At 39.5% G+C, this 27739-nt stretch overlaps 1 protein-coding gene across 1 annotated transcript; it reads right to left on the reverse strand.

Annotated features, from left to right (window-relative positions):
- Positions 1–4973: 4973 nt before the first annotated feature.
- On the reverse strand, positions 4974–27457 carry LOC117300019 (natural resistance-associated macrophage protein 2-like). Its single transcript, XM_033783669.1, has 16 exons — positions 27322–27457; positions 26976–27072; positions 26125–26288; positions 25717–25839; positions 21825–22051; positions 21208–21278; positions 19542–19609; positions 17888–18043; positions 17123–17281; positions 15786–15875; positions 15029–15148; positions 12842–12991; positions 12014–12087; positions 9283–9439; positions 7019–7075; positions 4974–5516 (listed from the first exon to the last, which is right to left on the reverse strand). Exons 2-16 carry the CDS (start codon positions 27058–27060, stop codon positions 5418–5420), a joined length of 1800 nt encoding a protein of 599 aa, XP_033639560.1. The 5' UTR covers positions 27061–27072; positions 27322–27457; the 3' UTR covers positions 4974–5417.
- Positions 27458–27739: the final 282 nt, after the last annotated feature.

The raw sequence follows: 27739 nt of genomic DNA on the forward strand, positions 1-27739 counted from the left end.
TCCTTGCTTTGGACTTGGTAAATAATTTGCGAGTGGAAGGCATAATACGCTTTTACTGACGGGTATTGGTAGTAGATAGGGGATCCGGGACTCTTGTGTTCGGACTTAAAAAGTATTTGACGAGTTGAAGGCACACGCTGTAGGCATAAAGATAGACAATTAGTTTAATTAATGGGGAAATGGTACGCATGGTACAATGGCATAGGGAAATCCTTGCTTTGGACTAGGTAAATAATTTGAGAGTGGAAGGCATACGCTTTACTGACGGGTAGACAGGGGACTCTTTGGTTGTGATTTAAAAAATTGGTGAGTGGATGGAAGGCACACGCTGTAAGTATGGCGTATTGGTTTACAAGGAAACATAGGCATAATAGGGGACTTATTATTTGAGTCGAAGGCACACGATGTAGGTATAGAAAATTAGTTCACAGGGGAAGTTGGTCTGGCATTTCGATGGGAATTGGGGATTGTCGGTCGCTGTGGAAAGGGTAGCGGGGTACACTGGGGTTGGGTGGCTGAGTCTTTAGTAGGCTAGCTGGGATCAACATGACGGCGGGAATATAACTTCTTTGAATTTCCACCAGTGTTCTTGGTGGGTACTCGCCGCGATGGTACAATTGGTTTTATTGAGTTTGATACAATAATTATTTGAGACATTGTTATATCGAAAATCAGGCAATAAAAACAATTACATCAAAAAGTTACTAAGGTAGACGACTTAACCCAAGTTTTCAGGCGATTTTGAAAAACACAATTTTTTTCGGCAGATTTTTGAGAAAACGGCATGGGGTATAACTTGACGTTTTTTCACCCTCAAAACAAATTTCTCTCAGATTTGCCTCAAAATTTAACCAAAGAAAGTTCTTTATGTGCAAAAGACGCTCTACGGATTACAGATTGCTGGAACAATTGGAAGGGCCTCAAATTAATATTAATTTTAATCTTGATTTGGGGGCATCGAAAACTAGACAATAGTATCTCAAAAAGTTGCCTACGACTCAGACCATGGTTTTTCTGTGCACCTCGTCCTTCATTACACATCTGAATGAAATTTCAAACGATTAAAAAAATAAAAATAAAAAAACCCGCCAGTTTTATTCAGACCATGTTCAGACTTAAAAAATTTACATTATCATTTGGCAGTATAGGTGGCAAACCAGTTTTAGATTTTCAACTTGATACGAGAAAGGCAATCTGCAAAGGCTTAAACATGATGTATCAATTCTTTTGGATGGTAGGCCTACGACTCCGAATGTCAGAGCACCGGTCACTTTGGTTTGGAAACAGTTTACGACAGCTCAGTGTTACATAACATGTAAACAAAAACTGACATAGAAACACGTAGGAGTGGCCGACACGAACTGAAGTAGATAATCTATAAGAACTACACAGAAAAGTCGATTGTTTCATCAGATCATGGAGGAATTCTTCATCCAGTATCTGATTGACGGCAAATTGGCAATGACAATGCAATGACCTATGCTCTAACGTTACAGCTACTTCCGGATTGCCGTTGTTTATGTTGAGCGATGAAGGTGGAATAAAATTGCGACACGAATTGCCCGTTTTATGACCAACTAGGTGGTTACACGCCTTCCCCGAGGCCTTCATCCTATTCTACATTATGAACTTGAATAAACTACACGATAAAGCTTACCCATATAGACATTAAATCACATCAAATCATCGTAAGTATATCCACGGTGTTGACAAAATAAAGCATGGCTGGTGGCCATTTTGAATATCGCGTCACGCAATCAAGCCGTCGAGTACCCAGACCTCTACTACTCTGTTGATGTTTATTTCGCGCAGCGTGGAAATCGGGTACCTGTCGGTTGCTTTAGCTGGTTCCAATCACCGGTGCCTGTCCAAGATCAAAGGGGCAAACTGGCTCCCGCAAGATCTCGCGGAATGATTCGAAATGCGAGAATCGAAGGCTTGAATCATATTAAAAGTGACGAATAAACGCTTACACTGTAACTAATTGTGGTAATTTCTCAGCTTATTATTAATGTAGGAATAAATAACTTGTAGGTAGATTATTAAAAAGTGACCTTATTTCGTTGTTGAAAATATCTCACTCAAATTTACGCCACCAAATAATCTAACTTTTAAAGCCTTCGGTACACTTCAACCACCCCCCCCCCCCAAAAAAAAATATGGCCATCTTATGCATGTTGTTGTGTTAGAAAATTGCAAGGATTTTACTAAAACGCAAGGCTTACCATTTGAATTTTTGTAACAATTTTTTTTGTAGGGTAAACCGTTTTTGTTTACTGAAAAGTAAAAAAAAAAATACAAACAAAACAAGGGGTAGATGTCCTACAGTTTATCAAATTTTGGGCCATAAATTTAAGAAAACACAAAGAGTTGTTTTTATTCTCTAAAATAATGCGAGAGTTACCTCTGACTCTGATGTGTTTTTAACTTGAGGAATAACTTTTATAAATAATATTTTCAACTTGAGGAATGGTTTTAGATAAAGATTGGTCGACATCTTATCTCAATCTTAGAAAAAAATGAAAGGTACATGCCATCACTGAAGAAACCAGCTTCATTTTAATGCATACAAATCGAAAATGTGGTCAAATAATACAAATAAATAAAATCACAAGGCATAAGTCAAGCATTTTTTATCAATGTTTTGTAATTTTGTTTATTGGAATAGTACAATATAACACATTTGGCTTGATCAGAAATGTATAAGGTTAAATCACAATAGTTAAAGGCAGTGGACACTATTGGTAATTACTCAAAATAATTATTAGCATGTAATCTTACTTGGTAACAAGTAATTGGGAGAGGTTGATAGTATAAAACATTGTGAGAAACGGCTCCCTCTGAAGTAACGTAGTTTCCGAGAAAGAATAAATTTTACCCGAGTGTCCAGGACTCCAGTGTCTTTAAGGTCGTCGGACATTCCTCCCCCCCCCCCTCCCTATAAAACCATACCACTACCGAATCACTTGATATTATGCATACTGACAAACACTTTAAATATGGGACAATAATAAATAAAAAAATCTCAAGGGGGGTTAAATCCAGCGTTTTTATCAAATGTTGCTAATTACTGACAAATTCACAAGGGGCGACAAGCAAGTCCAGCTATCTTACCAATGCGTTTCAAATATTGAAAAACCACAATGGTTAGTCCAGCATTTTTATCAAATTTGGGTCAAACATAAACAGCATATTAAAAGTAATGTTCAAGAAACATATGATGAAATCACTACAAAAATATGATAAGTTCACAAGGTTTGTGAACTTATCATTTGTTTTCTTGAAAATAATCACAAGGCTATAATAATCAAATTTTGATAAGAACAAAATTGATAAGAATTCACAAGGCTAATGAACATTTTCAGGACATTTTTTATAAGTTCACAAGGCTTTTGTAAAGTTCAAAAGGCTATATATAGCCTTGTTATATTTTCTGGAAAAATATGATAAGTTCACAAGAATATTTTCATGAAAAAATTCACAAGGTTCATGCACAAGGCTAAAGGGACATATTGCCTTATGCAGGCCAGTTGGTCTATGCAAAATGTTTGAAAACCTTAACTGTTATAAAATGCATGGTTAAACAAATGTTTTAAAAGTAGAGTATATTGATCCATAAAAATATGATCCATACAAACAGTTTTCAAACGCTTTTCATAGACCAACTCACCCGATCCAAGGCATCTTATCCCTTTAATGTTTCACTCCAGCATGGAGACTCAATCTTTTTCAGATCTGAAACAATACAACATGTCAAATATGTTACATTTAATTTTGCATAGAGTTTATGTTGCATGAAAATACTTTACTTAAACTGATTTCTAAAGCCCGTTTTAATTAATGTTTTCAATAATACTATTTCTTTAGTCTTAAGAAGCGACCTATATTTGGGTGGGGTTTGCTATAACACCATGCGTATATCCTTTTTGAGAAGTGTTGTCTTATGGTTGTATCAATCTGTTTTGAAGTTTTTTATGTGGGAAACAGTTGTGTTACTGTACAATGCTAAAGCAAACCATACATTTTAACTTAGGCACATGAAATGTGGAATTTAGGCAAGCTGTTTTTCATAAAATTGTAATACTTAAATAAAACAACTAACAAAACTTGTTAAGGCACCTTTAATGTATATTAAACTGAACTAAAAAAGTAAGTACTTTTAGAAACCATGTAAATGTACACTCATACATCTTAAAAACACTTCAATAGTTACTATAACTTTAAATAAAATAATTCAAACAAGTAAAAAATGTACTTTAATTCGCTCCATTCATCAGGCATGTTCTTCCTTCTTAATCTGTTACCGATTTGTGGGCCCTCAAACAAAAAGCCCCCATGGTACATAGGTCCACTCTTGTACTTTACCAAATGATGCGATCTGATGCGATGCGGGTATCCGTTTTTATCAGAGTATAACGATATCCAGATCCAGAAAATGTTCCTTCTTTTTTAAGGGCCAAGTCTCAAGCCTGATTAATGACTTGCGTAATTTCAACCTACTGCTATTTGCAAATTGAACAATTACAGTAAATTATAGTCATAACAGTTTCAAACAAAGAATCCCTAGTATGCCTGTATACATTTCATATTCAATAAAAAATCAGTCATCATCTCCTGTAATGATAATACAGTAATTCCATAAAATCTTCCTTAATAGATACTGAACGTACTTAGTACATAGTTAGTTTTTTTCATAAATCTGTACTAGATTGTATTTATTGTTTAGTAGAAACATTGGAAGCACCTTTAACTTTCAACTCTTGAAGGCAGTGGACACTATTATACACATAATGAACGTTTATGAGTGCAATGGTGCGAATATGTTCATGAGTTGAAAGATGGGATGTTCTATTCAATGAGGTGGAGCCGAGTTGAATGGAACATTCCAGCTTTCAACGAATGAAAATATTTGCACTATCACATGAATGAAAAACATTCATTATTTGTTTTATATAACATCCAAGTAGATCTTAGTCATTTTGATTGGAAGATACAACTTTCAAAACAAACAAAGCGACTGCCTACAATTTTTAATTGTGAAATTACACCTGTTCCTCTTTGCATATGATGAGGCACACCAGGTGGGAAGACTGGTCTTAGACAAAACCAATAGTGTCCAGTGTCATTAAGGCAGTTTGTTCTTAAACAATGCATTGATTGCATATAAATGATATGTTTATATTGAAAGATAAAAGCACCACAAACAAAAAAAACAGCTTAAAATATGTGTACATATAAAATGCATAGCCAAGTTACCACCAAAACATTCTAACAACACTACTACCATTACCATGAAAGACCCTTTACCTTATATTGTTTAGTATGACAAGAATCACTTATTATATACATTGCTTTGTATATTAAAATACTTTGGTGTTGTCCAATTTGGTTTCTTAGGGTTGATGCTGATGCATTTATTAATCTGTCGTTTCATTCGGTCCTTGGCTGCTCTGCTCTCCATCTTCTTCATCTGAGAGTCCGTTCAGGTTATAGGTCTGTGCTGTGATGCTGCAACACTGTCAAACAAACGTTACAGAATTGGTGAGAAACAAAAATCGTGAAGATGACAATTTTACATATACCTTACACGGTCTAATGATGATGATAGTTGAAAACATCCCTTGAAATATTTCTGTCTGAAATGTCATATTTGATGAGAAATAAATAATCTAACTTCACAACTTCGTGTTTGGAGTTTATCACTTAGTAAGCGTTTTATTCATTTTTGTTTTGGCATTGATGCAATGCAAAATTTGTAATTGTTTTTTTCACTATTCTCTCGTGACCCTGATGGCCGATCGAACGATCGAGCACCAAAGCAGGCAATGGGAATTTAAGAGGGTCTTTTTTCACAGTATTGCGCATGCTCAGACCAACAGGCGCCATACTGAGCATGCGCACGCACGGCCAGAGCTGCAAAAAAGGAGCGTTATGTCTGCTGCCACCAGCGCCTCAAAAGTCTCCTAGTGCTGATAATAATAAAAATGGGTTGATACGATGACTCTATTGTTTAAACCACAAAGCTGTCTTTTTTTTTACAATGTTGAAGGCAAAGTTTACCTTTGACTTTTCGAATAACCAGTTTACTTTGAATCGATATGTTTCTCAATAAGCTTTTTACTATAACACACTGCTGTAGGTTTCTAATCAAAGGGTTTTATTGCCATTCATTTTACGAGTGATTTTAATCGTATACCTCCCAATTAAGAACTATCATTTACTTGAGATTCTAATTGATTGCTCAATTCACTGGGATTCACTATTTCATTTTTCTCTGAACACAATAATTCTTGTTATACCTCGGTAACAAATTGTTAATAACAATGTTAAGGTATAACAAAACAATTGTTGCACGCTGTGACTGTGTTCATGGGTTTTGTACACCATTGGTGGCACCCTCAGCTTGGCCTCGAGTGCCTGGGTGTACAAGACGCCCTGGATTCCGTCGCAGCATGCAACAATTGTATATTGTTATACCTCGGTATAAAACTGTGATGGTTGATTGGTCAAAAACCAATCACGTGACGTGCAACACAGACACATGTTACATGGCTCGGGGTCGGGTAACATGAAAAGTGATGTACATCGGTGTACATCACCTTGATGGTTCCCGCCGTTGGTCAAATTCCAGCGCTGTTTGAGGGAATTGTTTCTTGTTCATCTGCTTATCAAACAATGAATAGTCCGTCGTCATAATGTTTGAAGATGACAACAGAACTTTGAGAAGAGGAATAACAATTATACAAAGGTATAACAAAACAATTGTTGCACGCTGTGACTGGGATCCATGAGTTTTGTACACCCTCGCTGTGAATGGCAGCCTCGGCTTTGCCTCGGGTGCCATTACCCCCCTCAGGTGAACAAAACGCCATGGACCCCTGTTACAGCGTGCAACAATTGTGTAATGTACACTCTTCTCAACCATACTCTTATTATTATTCACTGCATTGTATCCTTTGGCAATTTGGAGCTTTACGAATACAGTTATTATTAATATGATAGAAGAATTTTAACTTACTGGAATTGGTATACGTTGCAGAAATGTAAACCCAAGTGTGATCAGACAAAACCATATCTGTAAGATAAGTGTAAACAATCACTTTTAATTATACACAACCTTATTAACGTTTGATAAATACAGTACTACACTGTTGTGGACATTCAGCGCCTCAGCTCAGCAGCTGTTGAAGACACTCAGTGCCTCAGCTCAGGAGCTGTTGAAGACACTCAGTGCCTCAGCTCAGCAGCTGTTGAAGACACTCAGTGCCTCAGCTCAGCAGCTGTTGAAGACACTCAGTGCCTCAGCTCAGCAGCTGTTGAAGACACTCAGTGCCTCAGCTCAGCAGCTGTTGAAGACACTCAGTGCCTCAGCTCAGCAGCTGTTGAAGACACTCAGTGCCTCAGCTCAGCAGCTGTTGAAGACACTCAGTGCCTCAGCTCAGCAGCTGTTGAAGACACTCAGTGCCTCAGCTCAGGAGCTGTTGAAGACACTCAGTGCCTCAGCTCAGCATCTGTTGAAGACACTCAGTGCCTCAGCTCAGCAGCTGTTGAAGACACTCAGTGCCTCAGCTCAGCAGCTGTTGAAGACACTCAGTGCCTCAGCTCAGCAGCTGTTGAAGACACTCAGTGCCTCAGCTCAGCAGCTGTTGAAGACACTCAGTGCCTCAGCTCAGCAGCTGTTGAAGACACTCAGTGCCTCAGCTCAGCAGCTGTTGAAGACACTCAGTGCCTCAGCTCAGCAGCTGTTGAAGACACTCAGTGCCTCAGCTCAGCAGCTGTTGAAGACACTCAGTGCCTCAGCTCAGCAGCTGTTGAAGACACTCAGTGCCTCAGCTCAGCAGCTGTTGAAGACACTGGACACCTTTGGTAATTGTCAAAGACAAGTCTTCGCACAAGTGTATCTCAACATATGCATTAAATAACAAACCTGTGAAAATTTGAACTTAATTGGTTATGAGACACTAATGGAAAAAAAAACACCCTTTTCACACAAAGTTGTGTGCTTTCAAAATCTAATTCTGAGGTCTCAAAATAAAATTCAAATATTTGAGTCGAAAATTACTTCTTTCTCGAAAACTACGTTACTTTAGAGGGAGCCCTTTCTTACATTGTTTTATACTATCACCAACTCTCCACTGCTTGTTAACCAAGGGAGTTTTTGTGCTAACAACTATATTGAGTAATTGCCAGTAGTGTCCAGCCGTCGATTTCACAAAACTCTTCCAAACTTAAGATTAATCTTATAGGATTTAGGATGCGTCCCAACCCTGCACTGTACATTAGCATGCAAACCTTAAGATTAATCCTAAGTTAGGAAGAGTTACTCGTCTTATCTCGAGATAAAAAAAGTCCTAACTCTTTGTGAAATCGACAGCAGTACCTTTAAAACAATATTTAATGTTTCATTCAGACAGGATTCTGACTTGGTAACAATCATTTGAGAGCTGTTGATAGTATAAAACATTGTGAGAAATGGCTCCCTGTGAAGTAGCACAGATTTTGAGAAAGAGGTTATTTCTCCTTAAAATAATAAAAAGACTTCTAGCCAGAAGTCTTTTATTCCTATGTGAAAGGAACCTAATTCGTCCAACAAGGGTGTTTTTTCTCTCATCGTTTTCTCGCAACTCCGATGACCAAATTTTCACAGGTTTGTTATTTTATGCTTTTGTTGGGATACACCAACCAAGTGAGAAGACTGGTCTTTGAAAATAAGCAAACGTGTACCTTCCCTTTAATCCTTTTATGTACAATGACAAAACCTGAGAAAAGTTCATTTCAAAAGGTGGTTGCGTTTCTGAAATATCGCTGGAAGTTCAGAGTGAATATGTCAACACAGGAAAATAATCCCCAATATATTGCAATAGTCAAAAACACAATCTAAGAAATGTTACTGCAGTATTAACACTTTTCAGATTAAAATTGTTGGCATAAAACTGGTTTCTTTTTACATATAACCATATGTTTTCATGGGTTAAAAAAAGAAGAAAAAAGTTATTGTTGTTTTCTGTAGTATGTTATGTATTAGTACATGTATATGTTGTGCAATTTTTACTTTCTTATATTTGTAATGTTGCTGTACAATTGGATTTTAAATTCCATGTATTTTTTATATTTGATGAATAAATAATTCAATTCAATTCAAAAACCACATTACTTCTTAACAAAAGTTTTTATTGCCAATTGCCCTTAGTCCTTACAGTAAATGTAGGGTGTCAACCATTATAGACTAAGGATTCTTCACAATAAAAAGAATAAGAAACCTACTAAGTAACAAAAACTTACCAAGTAACAAATGAAGACAAGATAAGCACACAGAAGAACTACCACTAGAATGTACATGGCCCAGTGTTGAGGCAAACTTGGGATGTAAATCGCAACAAAGAACATGTTGATTCCAATCACACCAATAGCCAAACAGAAACAAGCTATCTTAAGAAAACTGTTGGGCACAAAATAAATAAATGTTGCTGAGACACTGCTCTAGAATTGCAAAGGTTCCGGGTTCAAATCACACTCGAGTAATTAGCTGTAAAAAAAAAATCACAAAACTCAGATAAGTACTGAGTATACAGTGCTAACACACATTGGTGTATGGGTAAAAACCAAAATTAATATTGAACTTTATCCCCGATGCAATTTTAACATCTATTAAATCATTTGCAGTACCCCTTGCTAAAACTTATCAAACTGCCTCTAGCAACCATGCAATGTCGGTGGTCTAGTTGGTATGACACTGCTCTAGAATTGCAAGGGTCGTGGGTTCAAATCCAACATGAGTAATATACCTGTGATTGCTTTTCAAAGGGAAAACTTGTAAAACTGAGTATACAGTGCTAACTCACATCGGTGTTGTACTTATAAGGGTCAAAACCAAAATGAATGTACCGATGCAAATTTAACATCTACCGGTATTAAAATGACATCAATATAAACCACAAGTGAAACTGACTGGGTAATTTTTGAAATGATTTTGGGGGTTAAACAAAGAATTGACTAGAGTGGGATTCGAACCAACAACCTCCGGATTAACGTGCCGGCACTCTACCAACTGAGCTATCTAGCCCTAAAATGAATGTAAACATATAAAAATTATCAACACGTTGAAAACATGACAATTTTGACAGCTTTCAGATTGTACATTCGCTCACTTGTTAACATGATTTGCAGTTTGCAAAAGAGTAGATTTACAATATTGTGAGAGTGGGGCTCGCAGCCTTGGTTGGCAGCCCACCTAGGAGAAGGAAAACTCTGATTCCCAACTTGGGCGGGTGGGGCTCGCAGCCTTGGTTGGCAGCCAACCTAGGAGAAGGAAAACTCTGATTCCCAACTCGGGCGGGTGGGGCTCGCAGCCTTGGTTGGCAGCCCACCTAGGAGAAGGAAAACTCTGATTCCCAACTCGGGCGGGTGGGGCTCGCAGCCTTGGTTGGCAGCCCACCTAGGAGAAGGAAAACTCTGATTCCCAACTCGGGCGGGTGGGGCTCGCAGCCTTGGTTGGCAGCCCACCTAGGAGAAGGAAAACTCTGATTCCCAACTCGGGCGAGTGGGGCTCGCAGCCTTGGTTGGCAGCCCACCTGGGAGAAGGAAAACTCTGATTCCCAACTCGGGCGGGTGGGGCTCGCAGCCTTGGTTGGCAGCCCACCTGGGAGAAGGAAAACTCTGATTCCCAACTCGGGCGGGTGGGGCTCGCAGCCTTGGTTGGCAGCCCACCTGGGAGAAGGAAAACTCTGATTCCCAACTCGGGCGGGTGGGGCTCGCAGCCTTGGTTGGCAGCCCACCTAGGAGAAGGAAAACTCTGATTTCCAACTCGGGCGGGTGGGGCTCGCAGCCTTGGTTGGCAGCCCACCTAGGAGAAGGAAAACTCTGATTCCCAACTCGGGCGGGTGGGGCTCGCAGCCTTGGTTGGCAGCCCACCTGGGAGAAGGAAAACTCTGATTCCCAACTCGGGCGGGTGGGGCTCGCAGCCTTGGTTGGCAGCCCACCTAGGAGAAGGAAAACTCTGATTCCAAACTCCCTACTTGGAACGAGGTCCAGTGAAGGCGCGGGGCAGCAGCCGCAACAATGCTGACGGGGCGGATGAGGCTACATCGAGGCCCAACGATCTGTCAGACACTACGTGAGGGGCGCTCTGACTACTCAGAAGCCGTCTCCTGCTACTGCGCTCTAGGTCTCCCCTGTCCCAAGGAGGCAGGGTATCAAGGTGCACCACCCTAACCAGCACCACCACAACCCAGGGGCATGGCAGCTGTGGCAATCCGCAGCAGAACGCATTGGTTGGGCGGCTCTTTGTCCCCCATGATGGATTCAGAGAATGATGATGATGTAAGTAGGTTTGAAATTAAACACTAACAAGAAGTAAACACACAAACACACAGCTCTGTATTGGATTCACTGTGTGGACATTCCACTGCTCAGGAGTAGATTTCACAAAGAGTTAGGACTAGTCTTATCTCGAGTTAGGACCAGTTACTCGTCCTAACTTAGGACTATCCATGCAATTTGTATATCTCCTAGGACTAGTTCTAAGTTAGGACTAGTCCCAACTCTTTGTGAAATCAACCCCTGTACACTTAAAGAAATCCTATTCTTCAACATTGTAAATAACACTGTGGACATGTGTAAGTCAACATACTGTTTCAAGTCCCTACATAGGGTGCGTTCGATTAGCTTTCTTGTGTCGACCCCGCGGTGCTCACTCGGGTGAGCCCCTGACAAGAACTAATCCAATGGTCACTCACCCTCTTGTGGTGACGTCATGCACCTCGGGCCAGCCCCAAGTGACCGGTTCCATAAGTAGGGCACTTGGGGCTGACTCGGGTGAGTCCCTGGAATGACGTCAAAGCTAATGAACGTACCCGGGGCAGACAGGGGTCAACCCAGGAGAGCTAAGCGAACGCACCCATTATGTGGAGTTCTTTGATCTCAGGTCCACACATCATATATGTAGCATTAAAACTCAGGCTTGCACTATTAATGAATTTTGATTTTAAACAAAAAGAATTTGAAATTTACTTACATTCCATTAGTGAAGTCTTTCATTAATTTGCTCGTGCTGGTGAACGTCAAAATCGGTATCAAGGCAAACGGCAACTAAACAATAAAAACACAGTTGAAGAAAAGAATAATAAACTACAAACATATTAGTTTCAATTGATAAGTACCTTAAAAAGCACTTCATTTGTTTTCTGAAATTGAAGTCAAGAATGCACTAAAATCTACCCTTCTAAAACTTTTTCTAAAGGCAGACTCACACTGCAGCGATAACAAAAACGATAACGATCACGACGCAAAGAGTACGCATTCCATTGGTTAAATTGCTCCATGCAGAATATACACATGCTCATTCAACCAATAGAATGCATTCTCTTTGCGTCCTGATCGTTATCGTTTTCGCTATCGCTGCAGTGTGCCTCAACCATTATAGTCATCCTTTAAGCACACTGATCAAGGTTTTACTTAAAGGCAGAGGACACTATTGGTAACTACTCAAATAATTATTAACATAAAACCTTACTTGGTAACAAGTAATGGGGAGAGGTTGATAGTATAAAACATTGTGAGATACGACTCCTCTGAAGTAATGTACTTTTTGAGTAAGAAGTAATTTTCCACAAATTTGATTTCGAGACCTCAGATTTAGACTTTAACGTCTCGAAATCAAGCATCTGAAAGCACACAACTTTGTGTGACAAGGGTGTTTTTTATTTCATTAATATCTCGCACCTTCAATTGAGCTCCAATTTTCACAGGTTTGTTATTTTATGCATATTTTGAGATACACCAAGTGAAAAGACTGGTCTTTGACAATTTCCAATAGTGTCCAATGTCTTTAATTACACAATACCTGCAGACTCATGACTACATTGAGTAAGTCATTCATTCCAGTTAGATCTTGAACTCCTTTGAAGGCAGCAATGAATATTGTTGGTGAGATGGCGATGGATCGAGTCAGCATAACTCGTTTCCAACGTGGCCACTTTAGATTCAGGAACCCCTGGGAAAACACATTCGCCAATTAGTTATGGATTACATCTTCATTTGTTAGCATACACCCGGTTCAGACTGGCGCTCAGACCCAAATAGATTAGGAGCGACTATGGATTGACCCAATTAAATATTGGTTTTATACAGGCGAACTTAACATAACATTACATTAGGTTCGGCTCATGACAAGATCGACGTCTGAAACCAAGGCGCTCCAGAGTCGTTCCGACCGAATGTCGATCTTGCGACTTCTAGCGCGTCCAGTCACTCCTAACTGTGTCAGATGTCAAACTTTTCATGTACTTAATTCAGAATTTGGTTCAGCGCAACTCTGGAGCGCCTGTCTGATTCGGGTGTTAGTTGCTTACACCATGTTTGGCAATGATAGTTAATATTAATGATGATAATAGATCGGAGCTGCATCATGAGTTCTGTGAACCTTTGTCCGTGGCCTACGTCAACCTGAAGGCTGCTTTCGACTCTGTCGATAGAACCTCCCTCTGGAATGCTCTCCAAGGCATAGGGGTTCCCAACCATCTCCTCCTCACCCTCATTAAGGATCTTCACACCAATACCTCTGCCAAGGTACACCAAGGAAGGAACACCTCTGAATGCTTCCCCACAAGATCAGGTGTAAGAAAGGGCTGCATCTTGGCTCCTTCCCTATTCTGCCTTGCCATGGAATCGATCCTTGACAGAGCATCCACAGACACAGGGTCACCATCGGCCAGTCAAAGTTCTCCGACATGGACTTTGCAGATGACGTTGCCCTAGTCAGCAATAATGCAAAGGATCTGAGCAACGCACTCCAGTCATTTCAGAGTGAGGGTATCAATCTGGGACTCAATATCTCCTGGCAGAAAACAAAAATCCAAGTTCAACCACAGTGGCAATGGCACTTCCTCTCACTTCATGGTAAACGGGCAGTCTGTCAACATTGTGGAGGACTTTGTATACCTCGGAAGTAAAATCTCCAGCTCCGAACGTTGCAAACCCGATGTCTTCAGAAGACTTGGACTTGCCTCATCTGCCATGAACAACCTACGCAGAATCTGGAAGCTGAACTTAATGCTAAACTGGCCATATACAGGACTTGCATCATCCCTGTCTTGTTGTATGGCTCAGAAACATGGACCCTCCTCAAATCTGACCTCAATCGACTAGAATTGTTCCACATGAGGTGTAAACACTCAACTATGAGGTCACCCAAAGAACATGTCTGCCCCCCATCAACCATCTATTTCAACGACGCCACACTGCCTTCTTTGGTCATGTTGCTCGCCTAGCTGACAATATCCCAGCTTAAAAAGCTCTAAGCATCGCAATTAACTCCAGGGGAGGCCTAGCACAAGCCCCTAGCTGGAAGAGACCTTGAGGCCGCCCTCGATCATCCTGGGCCCAACAACTTGGCCGGCCTAGCGAAATGGACCACATGAGGCATGAGGCTGTAGGACGTGGACACAGGAGAGCGGTTGATTGATTGATTGTTATAGCGATCATACCGTCACTCAGTGATGCTCAAGGTGTTGACGCATACAGTATTTCCTGCAAGGTATGGCAGGACTACATTTGAAGTAAGAGACCTCTTTTTTTTATATTTTATTTTTTTGCAAGTCGCCTGACACACAAGGCCTGAAGGCCACTTCAAGGTGTGGGCTACAATTATTTTTTCCAGAGGCCGTTGCCACCTACTCCTACGGCTGAAACAGGGTTAACCCCTTTACAGTCCATACGGATGTAGGCTTGGGTATCATCAATTCGAAGCCTGGCCGGTAGAGCAGAAAGCACTACCTCCCAAATTTTATGTAGCAAGTGTCACGACCGGGATCCGAACCCACACCCTGCTGATCAAACACCAGTGCTTGAATCCGGTGCTCTTAACCGCTCGGCCATGGCACTGCTTTTACATAGCACCATATAATGGTTTACAAGGTGCTGTTTTGTGTTTTGTTTGTATCAGTTGTTGCATTGAACTAGAAATCAGCAAATTTTCTTTATCAAAAGTACATGAACTTTATTTTCGTTTAGGATTTTATTCAAAACTTACTTCCATGACAAACTGTCCAGCATATGTTCCAGTCATGGTTGAACTTTGACCCGATGCAAGGATTCCTATGGCCCATATATACAATGCAGCAGCACCAAACTCACAGCCAAGATATACACCCTGTGTTTTAAACACAATCCATTCAAACATTCAATGACAAAATCAATATTTATAGCAAAAATAGTACAATCTAATATTTTTATTCTCAAAATGTAGATTCATGTTCATAAACTGTCATGCAAGCACTTTTTAATAACAATAATAATAATAATAATAATAATATTGAAGTCTTACACAGCGCACGTATCTACCAAATAAGGTACTCAAGGCGCTGAGAAACTTTCAGAAAGATAGGTTATTGCAGTGATGAATTCTGAGACCCAATTATGTAGCACCTTATAAGGGTTTACAAGGTGCTACGGCGCATACAGCAGCCACAGCCAGGAACACCGGGGCGAACCCCTTCTCTTTCCGATAAGTGCACTGGGTTCTTTACAAGCGTTACACAACACATGGGACCAATGGCTTTATGTCCCATGCGAATGACGAGGCAATGGTTAAGTGGCTTGTTTCAAGACACAAGTGTCACGACCGGCGTAACTCCAAAACATATGAACACTACTACCCGACAGCCCAGAATCACTGTGTGTGTAGCCCTCACCTTAAAGTAGCCGTCCGGCCTTGTGAATGCAAGTTGGGCAATACCTTATTTTAAAATCATATTCAAAATTTAAAAAATACTATAGTTGCAGCTTACCCCTTTGAAGATGTCCATTTGCTCAATCAGATCAGTGTTATTTGGGAAAATATCTACATACATACTGCCTTTCTCAACACACATATCATGCTGGAATTAAACATAAACATCAACATTTACTTTCAAGTTTCAAATACAGGGTTGAGAGTCAATGCTGACTAACTTGTTTGAATCTGGGATAATAGATCTTAAGAGGTACATTAAAATGATGGCATGTAACCCCTGGAGTTAAAGACACTGGACACTATTGGTAATTGTCAAAGACCAGTCTTCTTACTTGGTGTATCTCAACATATGCATAAAATAACAAACCTGTGAAAATTTGAGCTCAAATGGTCGTCGAAGTTGCGAGATAATAATGAAAGAAATAACACCCTTGTCACACAAAGTTGTGTGCTTTCAGATACTAGATTTCGAGATGTCAAAATCTAATTCTAAGGTCTCGAAGTCAAATTTGTGGAAAATTACTTCTTTCTCGAAAACTACGTCACTTCAGAGGGAGCAGTTTCTCATAATATTTTATATTATCAACAGCTCTCCATTAGTCGTTACCAAGTAAGGTTTTATGCTAATAATTATTTTGAGTAATTACCAATAGTGTCCACTGCCTTTAAAGACAGGAGCTTTTGGGAACATCATCCCAAGTGCTAGAGAAGTAGATCAAAGGACATGACTTAATTTATTTGGAGAACAAACAAAAAACAGCCTTTTTTTCACCAGGCAGGCTATAAAAAGTCTGAATTAAGATAAAAGTCTCAAAGTTCTAATATCTATAAAAAATATTCTAAATCAAGATTCACATCATTTATTGACCTCACCAACTGTTAAAATTAACAAAAAAAACTTTGCTTCCCAATTATTCCCTAATGAAAAGGTTAATGTGCCAGCCTTATTTATTAATTTAGCACCCCCGAACAAAGATATTGACAAAATGGGGAGACCGCCAGCATAGAGCAAGAGCTAGTTAGCTCAGTTAGTAGAGTGCATTAATCCGGAGTTCAACGGTTTAAAGGCAGTGGAAACTATTGTTAATTACTCAAAATAATTATTAGCATAAAACCTCACTTGGTAACGAGTAATGGGGAGCTGTTGATAGTATAAAACATTGTGAGAAACGGCTCCCGCTGAAGTAACGTAGTTTTCGAGTAAGAAGTAGTTTTCCACAAATTTGATTTTGAGACCTCAGATTTAGACTTTGAGGTCTCAAAATCAAGCATCTGAAAGCACACAACTTAATGGACAATGTCACAATAGTGTCCAATGTCTTTAAGTCCCACTCTGGTCAAAAGCAAATAACTTAATAAATTATCCATGGATATTCCTTAGTGTCTACTTACTATTTCAGCATTGGTGTGCTTGTAAAGTCCTTGAGCGAACACTGCCACCACAAATAGATTGATGATGAATGCAACCAGAAGAGCAATGCATGCCTCAATAAAGAAATACATATTGGCTTCTTTAACGGCCTCTTTCTTTTCACGATTTACATCACGAGACTAAAAAAACCAAGACAAATAGTGAAGGGTTATCAGCATGGAATAAAATGCCACCAAAGTCACGACATGAACTAATTTAAATTTACTCTTTCTTATTACAACGAAAAGGCTAAGTCACACTGCAGCGATAACAAAAACGATAAAGACGCAAAAAGAGCGCATTCTATTGGTTGAATTGATCCACGCAGACTCCACGCATCAAGGGCGTGCATTTTTATTGTTCTCTTTATCGGGGCCTGTGTGACCGGGCCTTAACTCTTCATGCTCCCAAGCCTGCATCTCAGATGACGCTCATGGCGCTTGACGCTCATGGCGCTGTACAAGCAAAATATAAACACAAATACAAAAAGTGATGTTTAAACAAATATCAGGCCTGATACTTCACTGGGGCAACGAAGACTATTGCCTCCATGCCCCCTAGTCATTGCCTTGGTGCTCCAGTAGAAATTTAATATTTCCTCATAGGGTGCCCTTTACCAGGGAGAAAATGCCTTGGTGCCCTTGCCCTTTCAAAAACGAAGCATACAGGTCTGGGGGAAAAGACGTACACTAGTTACCTCATAGCCAGTCAATATGTGTATACTACATGTAATACTAGGTACTGACCTTTACTAGAGCTGAGTGAAGGTATATATTATGAGGCATAATAACAGCACCAATAATGGCTACAGCTTGTATACCCGCTGATTTGTCACATCCACGACATGTTGGTAGAAATAATCCAGCTAAAACAGCACCTTGATCAGGACCTACAGTAATGTACTACAAAAGATAATACAATCCGTAATCTTTAGGTATTCATTGATTTTAGTGCAAATTTAATACCACACTTTATACAACATTTGCACACATTTTAACACATTTAGGATGCTATGAAATGATCAGGTTTACTTTAAATCAACAGCAACCTGTATATATTTGGTTTGCTGTAACATCATGTGGGTATCTACTTGCCAGGTAGAATTTGTTCTCAGAGAACTGTCTTTCTTTATTTTACTACCGCGGGGTAGATTGTTGGGGAGTTCGGGAGGCTTCTTAGTTCTGAAAAGAACTGTCCTGCTTTTTTACTCTAACCCGAGCGGAAGGTATAGAAAATTGGCTGGGACTACTACTTTAGCTTATAGGATCGTTATTAACTGCACTACCGTGGAGTCAGTTCTTAAATTAGTCTCAACGTTTCGACTAGCTTGCTCTAGTCACTGTCAGAAGACTGAAGAGATAAGAGAGAAGTGGGCCTATTAACAGCAACCTGAGAAAGCACACAGGGTATTTGAATTGTTCTCAAACCTAAGGGTGAAATTTTTAAAAGCAGTTTGAGTTACATAGTTTGATAGTGTGTGTAATTTTCGTCTATTTATCCTAGTATGAAATTGTTTATTTTTAGTTAAAATTTCTGTTTAAAGGGTCTAGGTACTTCTTGTCTGACACAAAATACAATATCCACAGAATTACATTAAATAATAATTTGGGGGGCTAATCGTCCTTACTCGCAGCTAAGAGCTGAATTGCGAAGGACGCGGCTACAACGTGTTCGAGAAGCAGGCATGAAAGGGCGCATTCAGCTGCCAGCCACATCAACCCATTATGACCACGGAGCACAGCCAAGTGTTTGATTTTTTCCTGAGGGAGGAAAGCCGGATAGTCTGGAAAACCCTCGTGGCACAGCAGAGAACCAACGCACAACTCAACTCACATATGGCCCCGACCGGGAATCGAACCGGGGTCACCTTGGTGAGAGGCGAGCGCTTTACGCACAAGCCAACCATGCCACCCAATTAAACTCACAGTTTGCAGATAATGATGGTAGAAAGCTTCCCTTTTCCTATTAAGTTAATATATTATTCGCAGAGGTGCTGTAGTTTTTGAGAAATGAGTAAAACAAGTCACAAAAATTGTTGTGGTCCCAGTGAGAACATTATTTTAGCATTTAAAATGTATTAACCAGTTGTGGTAAAACTGGGAAAAAAACCTTTTGTGACATTGTTTAACTCATTTCTCAACCACTACATCACCTCAGCTAGTAATATTTTCAGGTAAGCTTACTACTATCATTATAACTGTGTAAGTTTAATGTAAATCTGTGGACATTGTGTCTCGTGTTTCAAAAAGTACCCAAACCCTTTAAATGCACTTTTTGCCAAAGTCTTGTCTTCGTCAGTATTTCATCTCTGATGTATATTTTACATAACGTGAGGGACCAAAATGATCATCCATCTGGATGGGTCACCCTCGTTAAATATGGTTTTAAATAAGTACTTGCCTCATATCCAAATGTAATTGCCATGACTGTTATCAGAAAGGCAAAGAATGCCTCCAACTTCCGTAGTCCTGACAAAGAAAGAAGTTAGGGTATAACTAAGTTATTGAAGAGAAGTTATTAAAGGAACACGCTGCCTTGGATCGGTCGAGTTGGTCTTTGAAAAGCATTTGTAACCGTTTGCTATAAAATTTATATGGTTAGAAAGATGTTATAAAAGTAGAATACAATGATCTACACAAATATGCCTCAAAATTGTGTGGTTTTCGTTTTACCTCGTCGACTAACACAGTCGGCCATTTATGGGAGTCAAAAAGTTGACTCCCATAAATGGCCGACTGTGTTAATTCGCGACGTAAAATGAAAACCGTGCAATTTGAGTGATACTTGTGTGGATCATTATATTCTACTTTTCAAACATCTTTCCAACCATATACATTTCATAACAAACGGTTTCAAACGCTTTTTTATAGACCAACTCGTCCAATCCAAGGCAGCGTGTTCCTTTAACACAATAGTGGAAACTTATATAGTGCTTGTATGCAGATTAATAAGCTCATTGCGCATGAACAATATTGCCCTGCCATCGATTTCACCAAACTCTTCCTAACTTGGGATTAATCTTAGGACTTTGAACGAGTTAAATTCCCTATCCAAAGACGGTGCATTGAACCCATCCTAAGTTAGGATGGGTTACTTGTGCGAACTCGAGATAGGATTAATCCTAGTGTTGCGGGAAATTGGCTGCAAGTCGTTGGGTAATTTAATTCATTCCTTAAAGGCACTGTACATGTTTGGTAATTGTCAAAGACCAGTGTTCTTACTTGGTGTATCTCATTATAAGCACAAAATTTGGGCTCAACCGGTCATCGAAGTTGAGAGAAAATGATTAAGAAAAAACATGATGGAGCATACCATGCTAAGCTAAATCAGTCACGATATTAACCATCTGCCCTCACAGCTAACCATTTACAGGCTGATGGAGCATACCATGCTAAGCTAAATCAGTCACGATATTAACCATCTGCCCTCACAGCTAACCATTTACTGGCTGATGAGGCATACCAAGCTAAGCTAAATCAGTCACGCTATTAACCATCTGCCCTCACAGCTAACCATCTACTGGCTGATGGAGCATACCATGCTAAGCTAAATCAGTCACGATATTAACCATCTGCCCTCACAGCTAACCATTTACTGGCTGATGGAGCATACCAAGCTAAGCTAAATCAGTCACGATATTAACCATCTGCCCTCACAGCTAACCATCTACTGGCTGATGGAGCATACCATGCTAAGCTAAATCAGTCACGCTATTAACCATCTGCCCTCACAGCTAACCATTTACTGGCTGAAAAAATAGTTCTAGTTAAGTGTCTTGCTGGATTTCACAAAGAGTTAGGACTAGTCTTATCTCGAGTTAGGACCAGTTACTCGTCCTAACTTAGGACTATCCATGCAATTTGTATATCTCCTACCTAACTCTTTGTGAAATCGACCCAAGAACCCTGATGATTTAGCCACCATGAGTATGGTGCGCTAGACCACTCGACCATGAAACATTATAATAAAGGGATGATCAAACAGATGCATACTACCAGGTTTACTTTTAGTTTGAGATATTTTGTATTTACAGTGAGACAAACTAGTTTGCATTTTCTGTACTTACCATATTTGTCTAGGAATAAGAAAACAAATGTGTCTGCAATTGTAATGAGTACGCCTCCATACAAAGGAATCCTACAACCAAACAAATATACATTTGTTTAAAGGGTCTTTGTACTTTATGTAGGACAAAAAAAACACAATGTTTACAAATTTACACTTAACTTACACAGTTTGACGATAATGATATTATAGAAAGCTTCCCTGAAAATATTACTTGCTGAGGTGCTGTAGTTTTTGAGAAATTAGTAAAACAATGGCATAAAAATAATTTTCGTCTCAGTGATCCCGCCAGTTTATTATTTTTCTGTCTTTATATATTACATGTATGTATACAATGTAGTTCTATTAACATTGTGTGGAAATAAATGTATATTTAATTGAATTTAATTGAATTGAATATTTGCGTGTTGATCATGGTTTTTTATGACACAAACACATTTAAAAAAAACAAAAGATTTGTGCGCGCGTAGAAAGGATTGATGACAGGGGCTCATAAAAATGTGCTAGATTCTAGCACATTTTAATGAACAAATTCCAGGGATGATGATCGAGCAACGCATGCTGGGGGAAAATGGCGCGAGATCGATCACCCCTGGGAACGAGGTTGTGTATACTCACTTTCCATTTGAGAGGAGATTGAAAGCAATAGCTGTACCAATGACTTCTTGCATATCAGAACCAATAATAGCGATCTCTACCATTAACCACAGTAAGATACGAGGAACTTTGGGATATTCTCGGAAACAGACTTCAGCAAGATGCATTCCTGTAACGACACCAAGACGAGCAGATAACCTCTGAAGGACTAGACCTATTATAGTTGCCATCATCAGGATCCACAGCAACTGATTCAAAAGGGAAAATAGTTTTAAAAATTCATTTAGGGAAGATAGTTCATTAGATTAGATTAGATGTCAATATAAACCATTATAGGGGAAACTGACTGGGTAAATTATTAAAAACTGCTGTCATCGATAGAGAACTGGACAAACTCAACATAGACATTGCTGCACTGTCTGAGATCAGCTGTCGATTTCACAATATCTTTCTTATCTCGAGTTAGGACGAGTAACTCTTCCTAACTTAGGATTCATCTGCAGGTCTGCATGCTACAGTGCAGGGTTGGGACTTGTCCTAAGTCCTAAGATTAGTCTTAAGTTAGGAAGAGTTTTGTGAAATCGACAGCAGATTAGCAGAGAGCGGATCCCTGAGGGAAGAACACTATTCTTTCTTCTGGTTTGAAAAAAGACAGGAAGAACAAAGGGAGCATGGAGTTGGGTTCGCCATTAAGAACAGGCGGCTGTCTCAAACATGCCCTCCTACTGCTCGATACGAGAGGCTCGCCTCGTTACGATTTGCTCCCTCGACTGGCTTCACTACAAATATTTCCGCCTACGCACCTTCGCTTGGCTCAAGTTCTATGATGAACTTCACTGCCTTCTAGAAAGCCTGCCTGAGGGAGACATGATCATTTTACTGGGTGACTTTAATGCCAGGGTAGGCTCAGACCATGCTGCCTTGCCAGAGTGTCTTGGTCCCCACAGAGTGGGCAAACTAAACGAAAAACGGGCAGAGGCTTTTGGAGCTTTGCACCACAAACAGCCTCTGCATCACAAACTCCTACTTCCAAACCAAGCTACAACACAAGGTATCCTGGAGGCATCTGAGATCGCGCCACTGGCACCAGCTTGACCTTGTTCTAACCAGAAGGAAGGATCTTGGCAGCTTTCTGATAACATGCATCTGGAGCTTTGCACCGCATACAGCCTCTGCCTCACAAACTCCTACTTCCAAACCAGAATTATAGGCTGTCCCCCAATGCTGCTGAGCCTGATTCGCTCATTTCATGATGGGATGAAAGCTTTTGTTCAGTTTGATGGATCAACACAGTAACCACAAGGGAAACTGATTGGGTAATTAATAAAATAATAAGGGAACATCAACAAATTAAATTGTTGCCATATTAAGACCTTGTGATGAACACACTAAATTATGTATCATAATACTGGTAGGTGTAACAACACAATAACAATACCTAGATACTCTGTATTTTTGTTTATTTTATCAAGTGATAGGGAAACTGACTGGGTTATTAACAAAAAATATTTCAGTAACGCTTCTCAGCTTGTGTATTCCAATTGCGGATTAATCTTCCTTTTTTTTTTATAAGAGAACATTACATAATTTTGAGTGTGGCCATATTCTAACCTTAAGGGGTTGATGACCAAACTAAATGACATCATTATACTGGTAGGTGTTGGTACAGTGCTGTTATATAACAACACCATAAACAATACAGCTACTTTGTGCTGTGTTTGTTTCAAGTAATAAACAGTCTACCCGCCACCCATTCGTTATAATGAGCTTTTGCAGGTTTTATCTGCAGGGGGTTGGTGTGGTTTTTCATGCGTGACCTTGGTTTGAGTAGTTTGAATATATAAATAGTCCGAAGGGCTTCTGAAATTCAATCTTTTTCGGTCAATACTTTTTCTGAAAAGTATTGACCAAAATAAAGTAGCAGTAAATTAAAATAAAGAGCATATCTGTCGTTTTGTATGAAAAAAAAATTGGTGCAACTCAAATTATAAAAAGAGTAATGTGTACGAAAAAATGGCTTCAAAAAGAAAGAAAACAAGTCACAAAAACACGACAGATTGTCCCGTTATGAGTGTTAGTACATGTATATATGGTTAGATTTTTGAATATTCTTCCTGGAAATGTTGAAAGCGAAACCGGTTGTGCCTAGTGTAGTCATGAGGCAGCGATTTCAACCGGTAGTCAAAAACCCACGTTTCCAAAAAAATCAACCATTAAACAGGAAGGTTTTCCTGCACGGTGATTGGCTGACAATGATATCATCCATTAATGTGCCAGCTTGCTGTTTCTCATGGTGCCCCGACCACCAGGCCAGCGTTAGTCAATAACAAAAGAGCCCGTCTCATTCAGCTCATAATAGCAGACTTGTTTTCTTTCTTTTTGAAGCCATTTTTACGTACAAATTTCTCTTGAGTTGCACCGATTTATTTCATACAAAACAACAGATGCTCATGATTTCAATGTACTTCTACATTATTTCTGTCAATACTTTTTAGATAAGGCCGAAACAGACTGAATTCAGAGGCCCTTTGGACTAATTATAACTATATATTCACACAGAGGTCATGCACAAAAAAGGGTGAATAATTTGCAGATAAAAGAAAAAGAAATTTGGTGACCTGCGGGTAGACTGTAAACCACAGGGAAACTGACTGGATAATTAATAATAATAATAAAAAAAGGTTTTATAAGAGAACATAAATAAATTTGAGTGTGGCCCTATAACGACCTTGTGATGAACACACTTAATGACATAATTATACTGGTAGGTTTTATTACAGTGCTGTTCAATAACCACACCATAACAATACCTATACTTTGTGCTGGTTTGTACAAAGTAATAAACCACAAGGGAAACTGCTGAGCAATTCATAAAAAAATTGGTGTTGTTTTTTAATAATCTGATAAGCCTACTGTACTAGTTGATGTGGTTGTGGATTGAACAATATGGTGTATGGATTAAAAATAAAAATAAAAGTCTAAACTATTACAAGGTAACCATTCAAATCCAAACAGCTCCAGGATGGTTATTGCAGTATGTCGTGGCTGAGCGGTTAATAGTACCGGATTCAAGCTCTGGTGTTTGACCAGCAGGGTGTGGGTTCAGATCCCGATCATGACACTTGCTACATAACATTGCGGAGGTAGTGCTTTCTGCTCTAACGGCCAGGCTTCGAATTGATGATACCCAAGCCTACATTCGTATGGACTGTGAAAGGGGTAACCCTGTTTCAGCCCTAGGAGTAGGTGGCAACAGCCTGAAGTGGCCTTAAGGCCTTGTTTGTCTGGCAACTTGCATACAAATAAATATATTTTTTAACTATTCAACTACTTGGCAATGTCTAAAAGCAATGACCAAGGCATGTAGTGTCATCTCTGGAAGGGTACTGCTATTCTTGTATAGTATGGAGCACCAAGGCCAAGACAAAGGCCAAGAACAGGGCAACAGAGGTGGCCACCACATTGGATGCATGGTGGATGGGAGGCTTATGAATGCGCCCTATAGACCTTTTTATCGTGGTGTTACCATCTTGAATTTCTGCCATTGATATCAATGTCACCAAATTGAGACTGGAAGAGTAAAATAGTCTGGTTCCTGCTTGAAAAGTGATTATTAGTATTCATTTGTTATTTGACACGGGGTACAGGACCAAGATGGACCAAGATGGAGGCAGCGTAATAAGGTCCGCGTAATAAAGGTCTATACCATAGAAATAGAACCCGGAGAACGTTAAGTGTGTCATTGCACATGCGCTTTCGTTGTGAGACCATATTTATGGACGCATAGATGCCATTTTTTTACTAGAGTATGGCAAAATATTTTGCCATACAGAAGACGTCAGCTCAGTGTTCTCCAGGTTCTATTTCTATGGTCTATACCGACCTGAAACTGTCAAACTATTTCTATACTCACCTCAAAATGAGCCTGGAAACCGGACTGAAGATCTGATTCAATATTACCAGGATCTAGATACGCAATACTCATCAGGAAGCCTGGTCCCGTGAAGGCCCATAGCTTGCGGAAACTAAATGAATACTGGAGAGAGGAACAGGTCAAAACCATAGAGTTATATAAAAGAACTAGAGGGCGCACTGATGATGCTGCTTGCACGAACATGGTGGGACCAAACTGAGACACGCGCGCCCTCTATGCGCGCGTTGAAACTGAAGTACACGTTGGAGTTTGTGTTCATGAACGCTACACGATGCTGTTTTGTCAACTTACAAAATGGCCGCACAAACACACGCTGTGCGATACTGTTTTGGAAACTTGGACAATGGCCTATGAATACTTTATACACAATGTCTAATGGAGTCTTACATTATCATCTTCAGGTATTGGAACACGATGTTCAAAGTCGGGATCTTCTTCAGTCTTGTGTTCCTTTGTGGCTTCATCAATACTTAACGTATTAATTGAATCTTCAGTCGGACTTTCTTGATTCTCCAAAACGCCATATTGTGGCTCTCTGTCTGCCTGTACAACTGTGGAAACAAATACATTTTCAGTTCAGTATGAGACAGTAATATTTTTTTATTTTACTTTGACAAAGCACATTTATTTAGTAATTACTCAATTAATTATTAGCATAAACCTGACTTGGTAACAAGTAATAGGGAAAGGTTGATAAAATAAAACACTGCGAGAAATGGCTCCCTTTGAAGTGACAAAGTTTTTGAGAAGGAAGTAATTTCCATGAATTTGATTTTGAGACCACAGCATTAGATTTTGAGGTCTCAAAATCAAGCATCTGAAAGCACAAAACTACGTGTGACATGGTGTTTTTTCTTACATTATTATCTTGCAACTTCGACGACCAAAAGAGTTCAAATTTTCACAGGTTTGTTATGTATGCATGTTGAGATACACCAAGTTAGAAGACTGGTCTGTGACAATTACCAATATAGTGTCCAGTGTCTTCAAATGTTGCCAATAAACTAGGCATAGAAACATTAACTCAAAGGGTCTAGGTACTTTTTATAGGACACAAACACAATGTCCACTGATTTACATCAAACTAACACAGTTTAAAGATGATGATCGAGCGTAGAAAGCTTCCACTAAAATCTTACTTGCGTAGGTGCTACAGTCTTTAGAGTGTACAAGTCACAAAAATTGTTGTCTCATGAGACGGTGTAAGCTTCAGTAAAAGAGTAACCATGGTAACTCACTTGACGACATTTCTCGATCATTACCACTTCCTCCTTGTGATGTTATATTCTGTCCCATTTTGTCTGAATTTGTTGTAGACATCATCCAAACCTGTTCCTGAAAATAGTTAACAGCAAAACATTTGTAACTATTTACTTATATACTTTTGAAGAAAATTAATTTGACAACTGACAATACGTATTTCACGAATCACGAGTGAATAGTGTCCGGCCGCCGGCCGCCGGCCGCCTCGCCGGAAGCCAAAAGTTCACTACCACACCGAATAATATGATTATGAAATATGATTTGACAGGAGATCAGTAGATGAAAAGTAATTAATTTAAGCTCAATAATATGAAAATATACCTTAGTATCACGAGCGCTGTCTATAGAAACAAACAAAACGAAGCAAAAACTCGGCTCCTCAGCTCAATAATCAAGCAAACCACAGACATTTTACACAGGGTCGTCACAGATTATACGGAACTGGATGAGAGATGGGACGGACCGACACACTGCACATAACATGCACTGAATGCATGCTGCGCCACAAAACACCACGAAGCAAACTTATTAAGCAAATTTCGAATTTACGCAATCAAACTAAGTTTTCACGGTATGGATTTTGTTTGTTTATCGCGCAATTAAACAAAACGCGCCTTCAAATATTGCGCCCTACTCGTTTTCTTCAACTGAGCTCCGCTGGGTCACAGACTAAATTTAGGTACTTTACAACGAATAACTCAGGATTGGTACCTAAACTCCATTTTCTTGTTATATTTTC

Source organism: Asterias rubens, chromosome 15 (assembly GCF_902459465.1).
Source record: "Asterias rubens chromosome 15, eAstRub1.3, whole genome shotgun sequence".
NCBI classification, from domain to species: domain Eukaryota; kingdom Metazoa; phylum Echinodermata; class Asteroidea; order Forcipulatida; family Asteriidae; genus Asterias; species Asterias rubens.